Here is a 14,553-nt window from a genome sequence, read left to right as displayed (position 1 = left end):
TGATTGGTCCATCATGGAAGAGGAGTATTGTTCCACATGTCAGTATGGCATTAGACCCAAGTTGACAAACAACAGCTATCACACATGGAGTGATACACTTCTTTATCATCTTAGAAGAGACCATAAGGAATTATTTCCTTATTTATGTTCCAATGACTTGATCATTGATGAATTACAAGAACCTATTGGTAAACTAATTTGTATCATTCTTACCAATCTCTCTTCTTCTGATCGTCATAAGCTAGTTGCCAAGATATGGCCACCACATGATTATTGGATGTATCTTTGGGAGAAGTATGTAGATCCAAACATTCCTCCATTCCTAGAAGATTTTTTACCTCCATTTGTAGTTGACTCCTCTTCAGATGAGATCACACTTTCAGATTCTCCTATTGCTCCTACTAATCCTGTTCTAGCCACAAATGCTTTAGATTCAGTGGAGCAGGACCCTTTATGTCTTCCTACTCTACCTTCATGTGATGACTTCCTTCCCACCCTTGCAGGCCTATTCGTGGAGTCTCAGATTGAAGATGTGGGACACCCTTGATGATATTCATCTTCTTTTTCAGGTGAATTCTTTTGCCAGAGTGATAGATTTATGCACTTCAACACAACAAGGTACACATGGTCTTCCAACCTTAGGTGATGACTTCTTGACTGACATTTCAAGTTTGTTCATGGAGTCACATACAACATATTTGGAGGACTTCTTTGATGATTTATCACTTCTCTTTGCTAAGTACAATCCTTCTATAGTTGTTGCGAGGGCCCAGTCTGACCCTCATGTCCATTCTCTACATGATCAATATTTTTGAGCTGATGTGATTATGGATACTTATGTACAACATCTATAGGAGGTATCTTTGTCATTTGAGAATACTCTTGGTTTTTTCAAATAGGTTCTATCACTCCTTGTTCAATCTACACTTCTTCTTAGCATTTTTGGAGGAAGCCATCATCAACATCAACACAAGGACACTTGAATAGGTTTCAAAGACACCGTTCATCTTAGAGATTCCTTCTCCATGCAAGGGATGCATCTCCTTTGTACCCTTACATTTTTTTCTTTCAAAGGGGAGGAACATCATTGAATGGTCATGGATCAAATTCTACATTGGAGCATTTTTCACTAGTCGACACGCTACTTTTATGGGGTGGGGACTGCCTTGTCTCCTTCTTCTCCTTTTTGGGGGGGGGACCTTTTCCTCTTGGGACTTTTGTCCTCCATTTTTCTCTTGTATATATTGGATGTATGTCATAACGGGGGGTCTTGATTAATCCATCCATCCATGCATCCCTATTTATCTTTCTTTTTGGGAGAGGATTTTTCCCATGAGGTTTTCCATCTTTCCTCGCTTTATGAGAGAATGCATGTCATTATGTGCATGGGTACCTAACATGGCCTAGTAGCCAGGACCCATCCTGCATTTCATCCTAGTTTTCATAAGCTTAAGGGCATTCCCCTAACTTGCACTTAAGGGGGGGGTCTTGGTGTAAATACATATTTAATGTTTATACTTACTTAAGTTTACTTAGGTTAATGCATATTTTTATTATTTATTTTATGAGACACTTAGGAGTTTATACAACCTTGTCATTCTTATCCACTCATCTAGAATGATGGATAAGGCATGTGCTTAGTTGGCATGATGTCTATCTTATCTCCTGGTTCTTTCTAGAGACATTCTAGGTACTTCCTGAGAGGCCTTTATATACAAGCACTCCTACTATGTTTGAATATCATATATTGAACAAAGCAATGTATGAGGACATACTCTGATTAATTGATCCTATCCATTTTTTATCTACAGTTGTGCTTGTGTTTGAGTTCTTAGTTCTTGGGTGAATTTTACCCTAAGGAAAATTCTTACAAGGATGGTTACATCTATGATTTAGTAAACTTAAAAAGTAAATGGTATTCAAAATAAATTATCCAAAAAACCTAATGGCTTTTAGTCTTCTCCTTTTGGGTTCCTTTGCCATACATTATAAGAACCCCACTTTACCCACCTTATCCTACATATGTAATGTGAGTTCAAATATCACTAATCTTATATTTTATTACACAATATTTCAATTAGAAAATTTTATTGATAATACTATAATTATAGTTTCAAAAATTATCATTTAATGAATTATACAATTTACCTAACATTAAATATATATCATGCTATCATTTTAACCTTTTTTTATCATATTTAAGATTAAATAAATTGTACAATTTACTAAATGCTACATATATTAAGAGAAAAAGAAAAAGTTCTTTTGTGTGTAATTATTATATTATTGTTTTTTTCAGTTTGTTTTCAAATGATAATATAATCATCTATTAAATCTAATTTGCAAACAAAAAATTTCCTTTCTAGGCTTCATGCTAGATAAAAGATATAACTCCTAAAGTTGGTATTTTCAACTAGATTATGGTCCAAAACAAAATTCTTACTTTGGATAACCTCTGTAAAATAGAATTCAATTTAGTAAATAAATGCTTTCTCTATGAAAACCATTAATAAGTTATCCTTCAATAATTTTTTGGATGCAACAATGCATCAGAATTCTAAAAATTTTGTCTTGTAGGATGGAACCTAAATTGGCTTCTTCTAGGAAGTGTGGAAGATTTTTTATTTCAATAGACATGCGTACAAAAGGACAGCAATAAAAAAATTGTGTGGAAAATCACCTCCTCGTACATAGGCTAGAAAATTTGGAAGGAGAGAAATGGTTGGGTATTCAAATAAAAGGAAGCTCTTGCTTGGGTTACTGCAAATAAAGCTATGAGGGGAATAAGGGAGAATATAATGTAGAGAAAGAAAAATACAATGATAAGCTCAAGTGGATTTGATCCCAAAAATGCTCTTCTTTCATATTTAAACATTTAAAGTAAAAAGAGCATTGAGAGAGATAACATTGTTTGGTTAAGTCCCTCTAAAGGTGGGGTTAAAGCTAATTTGGACATGGTAGCCAAAGCCATTCCAATTAAAGCAAGTTGTGTGAAAATCTTAAGGGATCCAAGTAGAAATTTTATAGGTGCATTGGCATAACCTCTTTGATTCCAAATCACTCATGTAGAAGAATCATATAGGGACCTTTAAGTGGCTATTCTTTGAAAAAATGCCTGTGTACTTCCCTCTACCTTGGAGGAAACTTAGAAAACATAATAGATAGTTTAAATTATAAAAAATAAATGACATCAAAATAAAAATACCATAAGAGAAACATGGAGAATATTAAAATAATTTAAGAGGGTAATAATTACCCATGTGTACAAGAAAAAAAACAAGTGTATATTGTATCATTAATATAGGGAAACAAGTTGATAGGAAAATTCCATGGAAGGAAGATCTGGTCAAAGAAGTAGTTATAAAGGAAAGGATTATGATGCATAGGCCACACATATGTATTAGTAACTTAAATATTACTTATAAATACTGCAAGGGAGTACAGGGATCAATAAAGCATCATTGATGAAGCTTACTCTTAGCATGCTTTCTGGGTTAGTATGGTTGTTGTCACTCTTTATGTTGATTATTCTCATTTTCAATTGAAAATGGGCTTTGATAGTAAGCCAGAGAAGAAGAACGAGAAGAGATCTTAAAAGGAGAGATCACACAAATTTATTAGAATGGAAGAACACCCCACACATGTGGGAACAAATAGAAATGGTTGGATTAACTAGGTACAATGAGCGCCTCTATGGTTTTATCCTAAAGCTAACTTGGAGGTTTTTAAGGGTTCGAGAAACTATACAGCCACCATACATCCTTTCTCCTCAATATTCAATTCTTCTCTAAGATATCTAGTCATCTCAATGAGGGCATCCAATTTTTCAGAGAGACAAAAATCACCATGAAGCTTTTCAACAAGTTTCCAAGGGAGGAAAATGAGAAGCAAGTAGTAATCATGGTAGGAAAATTATTTTCTAATAAGAAAATTAAGCCTTTTTAACACTCAATGCTTAGTTGTGTTAGAGGCTAAATAGTATTGGATGGTAGGAGGAAAAGGGTTACCTTCTTTATTTATTTTTTCTTAACTCACTTTTGGTATGGAGCGAATATCAGTTTCTCCTACTACATTTTAAATTCTTTGAATCATGACTTTAACCAATCACAAGAAGAAGGCTTTCTATCTTGTGTTATATGATTGCCTCATCCTTTTTTTTGCAAGGCTCCTATTCTGTCACCTAGTGTGAAGGTAAAAAAAAGAGAAAAAACTACCCCCCTACAATTAAGGCCAAATTCCCTATGTCAAACAAGATAAAGATTATTGCTAACAATGAGGATGATATAAGAACTGGTGAGGACAAGAAGGATTCAACGTCTGATGAACTAAAAGATGATAGGGTTATGGCTGACTATTGAGAAGGAAATGAAGGGGGAATGGAGATAGGGGATGAAATTGAAGATGCTCTTTTGGTGAAAAAACCTAAATCCTATGACAAGAACCTTAGTACGATCTTGGAGAAATCAATTAAAGATACTCAAGGTTTAGGTGTTTTAAGTCCGAGTAAGGATGTTGGAAATTGGATTGCAAGGATTGTGGGCTACTCTACCTCTGATTCTCATGACCCCCACTTGGAAAAGATAAGAGAGAAAAAAAAGGAGAAATTTTCTTTCACCTCATCTAGCTCTAAGAAAATTTAAGCAGAAATGGAGTCCATTAATGACTTTCATTCATGGATGCATAATAAAATTGTTTCTCTAAGGATGGTGGTCAATGAGTTGTGAAGGGATCTCAATAAGTAAGTGTGGAGTGAACAGAAGGAGGATGTTCCTAGCCAGTTCAGAGAAGTCAAAAGAGTTGTAAATGATAGTGATAAGAAGATTCATTCCTTGTCTTGGAAGATATTGAACAATGAGTAGAAATGTGTCAATTTGAAAAATTGATCTTGTTAGAAATATTAATTTCTACTAATCATCTGATGCTTCTAGATTATTAGGTTTAGGTTTAGGGTGTGCCGGCTAAAGTATTTTCTAGAAGTTAGGTCAGTCGAAGCATTTTCCAAAAACATGTAGATATTTTTTCTTGTCTGCTAATGTTAGATTTCTCTAGAATATTATACATTTGCCTATAAAATGACACTATGTACTCATTTGAGATCACTGTGAATGAAATATAATGTATTTTATTGTGTGGCAACACATTGTGTTCTATATTTGGTGTTTTGTATTTTTCATGTGCCTCTGCCCATCCGTCATATTAGTATCAGAGCCAGGTTAAAGACCATGGAAAGATAAAGATTTCAGAGCACAAGGATCAAAATCCTGGAGAGTTGAAGACTACAAAGTCAATGGCTGAAAAATGTTGGTAAGATTTCAGCTAGTGTGAAGATTTGTTAATATTTTATGTTGAGAAGTTAAGGAAATGTAGACAAGGCTAAAAATGAATGGTTGTTTAAAGTTATAATTCTATGAAGAGGAAAATGCATGATTTGATTTGTTTCAGATGTGTTATTATACTAGTTTGGAGAAAATGAATGAATGCTCATGTGTTAATTGCTGAAAGGGGTAATTATTTATTTGTAACAAAAGCTTTGAAGAAGTTCATAAATAAATCTTGAAAGGATACAATAGTGAGTTGTTGAAAAAGGGTAAAGTGTGTTTAATCTCTTTTGTTTCAATGGGAAAAGCTGGTAGAGTTCAAAAAGAGAAGACAAATAAGTTAGAAGAAGAATTAGTGATGGTGAAGAAAGAAAATGCAAGATTATTATGTGAAAAAGATATTTTACAAACAAAATTGGAAAAAGTAAGAAATGAAATGGGAGAAGAAAAGTCTAAATTGTTAAATAAAATTAGTGTTCATATAGAGGCAATTGAAGAGCTAGAGGATAGGCTAAAATTTGTGGAAGAAGTACATAATTGGCAGGTGAAGGAAACACATAAGCTTAGAGAGAAAAATAAATAATTAGAAGAAAAGTTAAATTTGTTTGATGATGTTGAGAAAATGAACAAAGATTTAGAAGAAAATGTGAAGAAATTGGAAGAGGAAAATAGTATGCTAAAGAAGGATCTGTCTACTTTGAAACAAGAGAAAGAATGTTTGAGTGTAAAACCATTTGTATGCGATGTATTTTGTGACACAAATGATTTGAGTGAATGTGATTTTTCTGAAACTAAAAGTGTTAGTGATGAAAAGTGTAAGAAAGTAAATGACAATTGATAAGTTTGCAGATTTTGTTTGTTATGATAATAATAGTGTTGGTTTGAAGATCATGAAAAGAATGGGTTTTAAAGGTAAAGGTTTAGGAAAGGATGAACAGGGATTAAGGAATCCGATTGAGGCTACAGTCAGGCCAAAATATGAAGGTCTTGGATATGATGCAGGCAATGGAAAGATGAATAAAGGTTCAAGAGAATCAATTGAAAGCATAAAGATTGTGCAATGTTCACATTGTAACAAGAAAGGACATACAAAAGATAGATGTTGGGATTTAAATCCATGTAATGTTGGGATTTAAAAAATCATTGTGACAAGACATGTTGGAATAGAGATTACAAAAATGATTTTGTGGCAAGTTGTATAAAAATGGATTGTGGTTGGAGCTATGGATCAAATTGGCATAAATTTGTAGCATTGATCAAAGGTTTATTCAAGTACAAATGTTCAAGCATAAGGAAAACTTCAATACTAGTGGGAAACAAATCTGAGCAAGGCATTAGAGAGGCAAAAGGTTATTGGCATTTGTGATAGATGAGGCAAGATGAGGCAAGATTATCAGTGGATCCTATGAAAAGAGGAAATTGTTGCCAGACAATTGCTTATAAAATATTGTAGAAATTAAAGGTCGCAACCTTGGGAGACATTATTAATGAAGACATTAATAGATATGAAGATTATTGGAAAATAGCTTTTTGGGATTTGGATTTGTATGCAATGAAATTTGATAGTAGAAATTAGGGGGGAGTGTTAGAAAAATTAATTTTTACTAAGCGTCTAATGCTTTTAGATTATTAGGTTTAGGTTTAAGGTGTGCTGGCTAAAGTATTTTCTAGAAGTTGGGTTCGCCGTAGCATTTTCCAGAAACATGTAGATATTTTGTCTTGTTAGCTAATGTTAGATTTCTCTAGAATATTATATGCTTTCCTATAAAAAGACACTATGTACTCATTTGAGATCACTGTGAATGAAATATAATATATTTTATTGTGTGGTAGCACATTGTGTTCTATGTTTGGTGTTTTGTATTTTTCTTGTGCCTTTGCCCATCCATCAGATCTCATTGATGAAGAAAAGCCTGAGGACATCCAAGGCGTAGGAAAAAGGACCCACAGAAGGCTCAGAAAAATGAAAATTTTCTAGTTTAGATGTTAAGATTCCAAATCCAAGGAAAGAGACTGCCAGGTCATTAAGATTCACGCTGGTTTAGGTGTCATTCTAGTTTTTTGTTGTTTCACAGGTTGGTAGTTTTGGGTTCTAGATTTGTTAATTTGTATTTTGTTTCTAACATAGACTTTCCCTAGCATTCGTAAATTGTTAATTTGTATTTTGTCCTCGTAAAATCTATTTTTATCTTTATACAAAAAAAATTATAAATAAATATGTATTTATAATCCTTCCATTCAAAAGGAACTATATTTTTTTATATTATCAATGAAATATGCATAAAATTATAAAGTAACTAAATTAAGTTGAGATTGTATTGAACTTTCGATAAGATTTGGAGTCCACTAGAAACCAACAAATTGAGCCCTAAAATCTTCAAAAGCTTGCATTAGATGTTTTCACTTTCAACATTCTTAGAGCTGTGGAGAAAATGGGGGTAGGGTTTAGAGATCTTGTGGAAACTCCCTTCTACTACTTGTATGGTATTTAAACATGTCAAATATTGCTCATCTCTCTATAGACTATGTTTTCTAAGTGCAAGAAAATGTTTAATTTTGTAAATCGTCCATCTCTTCATACTTCTATGCATAGGTACAATTCAAATGGTTTTATTTCTTTGGTTTTGGACATTTTCTTTCTATTTTATGAAAGATATTTATGTTTCCGTTCCATTAATCTTTAAATTTGAAACTATGTGATTGCATCCAGTCATTTTCATTTACCTTTGTTAATGTTTTATAGCTTTAGTCGGATAAATCTTAAGGTGTAAGCTTAAAGGTCAAACTCTTTATTTAAATATTATATATATATTTATTCACATAATTGTAATATATATGTGTGTGTGTGAAATCAAGTCAAAATTTTATTTATCTAATTTCATTAATTAAATATTATAAGTATATAGTTGTGTATCTTAATCATTATAGATATTATACTAATATTCTTATTCATATTATATTTTCTTGCATCCGAGGTTTATACACGCGATTTTCTTTCTCTTATGCAAAGGTGATCGGGGCCTTGGAGTGGGCTATTCTTTAAAGTCCTTGATATTCTTAATTATGTTTGACCGTTCATATGCATTGAGTGGTTAATTCTTTTCTTTGACCGACGTGTTCCTTGTCTCAAAGCGGTGCGTTTTGTGGGCTCTCTTCGTTCTTCCCGCCCTCCTTCCTTTCGTACATATAATCGGTCTTTTGATGCCTATGGGCAATGTACAGACATCACCGAAAGGAGATCTTGCATGTTCTATACATAAGATCAGACACCGATTCAAATAAAATATCAACTCAGCACATCAAAGGCGTTGCTACGGAATATACTATAATATGAAATTATATTGATACATATGCAAGAGATTATTTAAGGATCTAGTTCATAAGAAGATATGTATGATATTTCTAAATTAGTATAGAGATTTAATTGAATGTCCTAAGACATTCATAAAGACAATTATTTTAATAAATCTAATCAATAATTTAAACATGGTATCAGAGCCAAGTCCCTTCTGTCAAGTCTAAACAGCTTGAAGGTAGATCCTGATTAGATTTTTATTTATTTATTTTGCACACTAAAAATGTTTAGCAATCAAAATGGTTAGTGGTATCAATGTTGAAGATAGATTCAAGGCGACTCCAATTATACAGTATGGAAATTATGAATGAAGATAACCTTAAAAGATAATGATCTCAAACAATTAATGAAAGATAATGATCTCAAACAATTAATGAAAGAATCTGACCAACCACCAAAAGGAAATGATGAATTGAATAAGTGGGAAAAAGACAATGCTAGAGCCATGAAATTGATTGTGGATGGAGTTAAGGATCATCTACTCCCTATTATTTTTTGAACTACACACTACATGCGAAATGCTCCAAACACTTGAAGAAATGTTTGAAAGACAGTCTCTCCAAACATTAAGATGAATAAAGGAGAAACTATTGCATCCTATTTCATGAGGATAACTGAAGTAACGAACCAAATCTCTAAAAATGTTCATGTTTATGATGAAAAGGAATTAACCATGACAGCTCTAAGAGGATTGCCACAATCTTGGAAAACCTTCTGCCAAGGAGTATGTGCTCGATCCAAACTTCCCAAGCTTGGTCATCTAAAGGATGATTCTATTCAAGAGGAAAGTATGTTAATATTACAAGATGATACTTCAATTGGAAGTGATCTTCATGATCTTTCAACTCATGTTGATAAAAGGAAGAAACAAAATTTCAAAAGGAAAAGAAGGCATGTAGAATAATCTAAGATGCAATGCTTCAAATGTGACAACTATGGTCACTCTACCTTTAAATGACATAATAGATTAAAACATCAAGCAACATTCACCAAAGTCAGTGATTATGATATAGAGTTACAGAAATAGTCATTCTGAAAGGAACTTCTAAGTATCCTTAACATGAGTGGAATATTGAATTAAGAGGGAGTTCTTTATTATATTCGTGTAATGTAAATAAATGTTAAATATTATAACTCTAAGATAGAGTCTTAGAATATGAAAAAAATTACTATTCTTTTATATGTAATATTTGCTTCTCATGTAAGCTATGTGCTTTGACCTTTCTATTTTGAAATGTACTATAGGAGGAAGGAATTAAATGACAAGTCCTATTTATCATTCAGAGGGAGAAGACTGAGGATGCTATTTTGTTAACCTCAGTAAACTTGATCTTATTGATTAAGAGGGAGTAAACCATGTTGAGACGGTTTCTCTAACGATCATAACTTATCATAGTCATGAGGACTATGACAATGTGACTTTTGTATGGGCCTATCCCTTGTGTGCATCATGAGGAAGTGACGACTTCCAAATGGTAATCACTTGTAATTGGAGAAGTTGTTGTAAAGTGACGATCTTACAATAAACTTGTATTATGAGATCAAATAAATTGAGCAAATGGTGAATTTCTTGCATCTCAACATTCTACGAGGCCATTACTCTTAGAGTACTCGGTGCATATCATTGATATTCTAGGAGGTCAATACTTTTGATATCAAATGTGATATCTAAAACGCTTTAAGTGGTGAATATCATTGATATTTTGGAATGCCAATACTCTTGATATCAAATGTGATATCCAAACATTTTGTGTAAGTGGTGAATATCATTAGTATTCTAGGAGGCCAATACTCTTGATATCAAATGTGATATCTAAACTTTGTTTTTGAGTACTTGATGAATATTGGATGTCAATATTCTAGGAGATCAAGACTCTTAATATCAAATGTGATATCTTATACTAGTTTGAGTAATTGATGAATATCATATGTTGATATTCTAGAGATCAATACTCATGATATCAAATGTGATATTAAATGGTGGAAAACCTCTAAGATATTCTTAACATTACCAATGGTGTAACATTTTTCTTGTGTTTATCCTCCCTTGCTAAAAGAGAGTGTTAATGTTTTATAGCTTCAATCGGATAAATCTTAAGGTATAAGCAAGAGATTATTTAGGGATCTAGTTCATAAGAAGATATGTATCATATCTCTAAATTAATATAGAGATATAATTGAAAGCCCTAAGACATTCATAAAGACAATTATTTTAATAAATCTAATCAATAATTTTAACGACCTTTATGGATTAATCTCTTTTCATAAAGTACCTAAATCTATCTTATTTCTTTATAAGCATTGCAAGCTTTCTACATCAATGTATAGGCTATGAGAATTTGAGATTCTATTTTCTTTATATTTTACAAAAAAAATGACGTATTCATTTCTCTTTATTGATCATGATTTAATAAACATGCATCTCTGTGACACTCTGAGGGTAATCTTTTCCTCTATTTGCATTGGTAGATCTATGAAAATGAGTTTGATCTATAATAATTTCTATACACTAGGCACCATCAGTATAAAATCTATTTTGTGAAACACCATTTCTAAATTTTTTAATAAAGAAGGTAGGGAAGGGTGTTGAACCCATAAAATAACAATAAACCACCAGCTAGCAACACCCAAGGCCATTATAGCCATGCAACAAGCTAGCACAACACCAATCATTACAATGTAATATCAAACCTTCAAACAGTATAATAAAAAACAATCATGTTCATAGAGGAGAAGTTCATAAAATTACAACTCAAACTAACCATAATGCACTAGCAACTCGACCAACAAAAAAAATGCTAGTAAGAGAGTCCAAACACAAAATGCATAAAAAACTAGCCTAAAACAGCGTATTTAAGTATTCACTAAAATTAACCAAGTATCTCCTGAGAGAACCAGCAAACATAAAACTACAACCTTATAAGACACAACACAAAATAAGACCTAGACTCTTAGGCCTTCTTGATAGCCTACCAGACCATGTCCACATTCTTGAGCTTGTTCTTCCTAGTGATTGTCATTCTTTTGTATAAACTTGACATTACTTCTACATTGAACATTGAACCAAAAAGGTAAGATAACTTCAACCACCAAATGAATTTTATTAGAATAAAAAGATTAAAATTATCATAAATATAGAACTCGTTTCTAACGTGAACTTGTATATATATGTTGTAAATGTAATTATATTTTAAGTATAATTTATATAATTTTTAAATATAATTAATACAATATGTTAATATATTATATATTATTTGTCAATCATTTATATTGACTTAATGTTTTAAGCAACATTCAACTATTTACTTAATTTTACTTCATTTTTATACTCAAACTATAATAGCCAGAAATAAAACGGCAATTCTTTGTAACTGATATTATGAAATACAACTCTTTATGCCCACGGCCCAAAAAGACACGATGTCAATGAAGTCATCGATAGGAGCAACATCCATCTTAAAAAAACACAGGTAGTATTCAGAATAGATGATAAAAGCACATCGAAGAACGACACGCATACAAACAATACTGATTAATTCTCAGAGCACACACACAAACAAGAGTGAGAATCTCTCACTACTTCTCAATAGCACACTATATACTTTATGTTATACTCCCTTACTTCGGACTCAAATGCAGGAGGATAGATGATGGCATTGATGTCCCTGCCTCAATTTATTTAGATTAAACGCCACCGTGTTATGTAACCATTCAACTGATCACTATTTGATCTGAACGCCAGAGTCATATGCAGTGCCAGATTTCCAATTAGAAGGTATTGGGTTTTGAGCATAAGTCCATTCCCCTCCTGACAGCTGAATTCGGAGAGCTAGATTGCCCTTTGGAGGTGACATTACTATGTCCCAAACACTCCCATAATTCCTCCGCATTGCTTTCCAATCAGATCTATTCTCCTGCTTAGTACACCGTCACTTATAATATGTTTTAAAATGTAAAGTAACCTCAAAGAATAACTTACACTAAGGTAGTATTTTTTATACCTCACAAAGTTCAACAGCAACTATATCACTTTCACCTCCTTGGGATAGATAATATGGGTAATTGCTGCTCTTGTTAATCTTGAACCAGATATTGTACCCTTGATAGTCGCAAGGTACTCTGAAATATATGCAGTAATTATGAGAAGGAATTAGACTAAAAGTATTAAATAATCAAATTGAACTTAATTTTTAGAAGCTAATTAATTTTTTAGGTATCATATTTAAGATGGACCAAAAAAATAAAAAATTCTAAATCTCTAAAATTACCGCTTGTACTCAATTTCAACAACACCCAAAGCTTTAAGTTGCTCAAATTTCCCCTGGTTGGCCATAGTCATGAAAGCGTGAGGACTCATAATGAAATCAGTTCGATCACCTTCTCCATAATCTGTGACAACTAGCGTTACTCCACTGGCTGAGCAGAGGTCCATACTTTTACATTTCACCTATTTATCACCAACACTATTTATTATTCCAAACAATTACAACGTAACGTGATTTTTTATTTGAAACAAAAAAATAATAGTTTGTAACGATTGATAAAGAATAACTACCTCATAGCAAGCGCCACAGCCAGCCCCGTTTCTGTATACTAATGGACTTACCGCGGCAACATCTCCTCCCTTGACATCTCTCCCATACTCCCCATATCCACAAGCGCCACCTACATATTTATTGTAAGTTTCAAACATCTTGTTTTTTATTTAAAAGAGAGCTAACATGTCATATTACTATGAAGTTGTACATATAGTTTTACTTTTTAATGCATATTTATGAACTGGCTTATAAGATCAAATTTCTAATCAGGTATACTTAATATCAATTCTATGAAGATGATGCTCAAAACGTGAAACCTTAAATCTTTTGATCATCCATGCTCAAATTACTCTAGTTTAAAAAATAGTTATCTTGTTCTCAATTAAACCATCTCATTCATTATTTTATCTGTAATTTGAACAAGGTAGTATCTATTCTATCAAATGATGTTCAATATTATCAAATCACCCATCCTAATGCTAGAATAGTTATTGAAAAAGAAATAGTTTTACTTAAATACTGGCTACCCTATTTGTAGTTTGAGAAAAGTACCATAAAACAATTAAGAGATTAATGTGAACAAATCATATATACATACTCGAAGTTCCTAGGCCGTCTAGTGATCCATAATAAGCTGCCCTTGAATCCATGAATTCAGAGGTAAAGTGCCCACTGCTAAGCACTACTTTTGTCAGCATAACCAGGAAACACAATATGGCTGAGCAAGGGTAAGCCATACCTAAACAGAGAGACAAGAGACCAAGTTCACCTGTAAGATGAGATGCATTGATGTTATTCTTGGCTATTTATAGCCAAGCGGAAGTGCTAGAGCCTTAGGGTTGAAGGAAGAATAACTGCAGCTTTATTGTGCTTGGCACACAAGGTATAATCACAACCTACTTCTGGTTGAATAGGATAATCCATGTTTACGTGTTACAGCATCATCCAAATACTATAATCACTTCCTATTTGTAGAAAAAATGTTGTCCGTTTTTTCCCACTAATTGTAGCTTCGTTGCAATACTCAACACTTTAAAACGTTCCCTCGTCGGTGGTGAAATAGAGAAATGAAAGAAGAGAGGAAGCCACAATAGGTTTAGGGTTTAAATTGAGCAATGAAATCGTAATCAAGTATGCTTGCCTCATCGACGAGAGAAAGCTATTTGATAAGTCTTGGAATTTTGAAGAGCGGGCAGGTATTCAATTGAAGAAGTGACTAAAGTGCCTCTGATTACTCTGTACGGGTCTGTGTGAGTCGACACATTTCATAGTTCCCTCTTGGAGCTCCTTCAGTAAAATTCTCCATCTAATCAACATCCATTGGATAAAAGAAATGTTATGA

The 14,553-nt window shown here is 32.8% G+C and overlaps 1 protein-coding gene across 1 annotated transcript; it reads right to left on the bottom strand.

Moving 5' to 3' along the window:
• Positions 1–12,129: 12,129 nt before the first annotated feature.
• LOC149560420 (expansin-like B1) lies at positions 12,130–13,983 on the bottom strand. Its single transcript, XM_089823600.1, has 5 exons — positions 13,810–13,983; positions 13,229–13,338; positions 12,942–13,120; positions 12,675–12,792; positions 12,130–12,587 (listed from the first exon to the last, which is right to left on the bottom strand). The coding sequence occupies exons 1-5, from the start codon at positions 13,946–13,948 to the stop codon at positions 12,396–12,398; spliced, it is 738 nt and encodes a 245-aa protein (XP_089679726.1). The 5' UTR covers positions 13,949–13,983; the 3' UTR covers positions 12,130–12,395.
• Positions 13,984–14,553: the final 570 nt, after the last annotated feature.

The sequence above is a fragment of the Cupressus sempervirens genome, chromosome 4 (assembly GCF_028749045.1).
Source record: "Cupressus sempervirens isolate cs-2001-9-10 chromosome 4, ASM2874904v1, whole genome shotgun sequence".
In the NCBI taxonomy this organism is placed as follows: Eukaryota; Viridiplantae; Streptophyta; class Pinopsida; order Cupressales; family Cupressaceae; genus Cupressus; species Cupressus sempervirens.
This window is presented reverse-complemented; position numbering and strand designations above follow the sequence as displayed.

Coding starts and splice junctions, on each gene's coding strand:
- LOC149560420 (XM_089823600.1), bottom strand. CDS start 13,948: ATGGCTTACCCTTGCTCAGCCATATTGTGTTTCCTGGTTATGCTGACA. Junction 13,339..13,809: donor AGACGGCCTAGGAACTTCGA/GTATGTATATAT, acceptor ATAAATATGTAG/GTGGCGCTTGTGGATATGGG. Junction 13,121..13,228: donor GCTGTGGCGCTTGCTATGAG/GTAGTTATTCTT, acceptor GGTGATAAATAG/GTGAAATGTAAAAGTATGGA.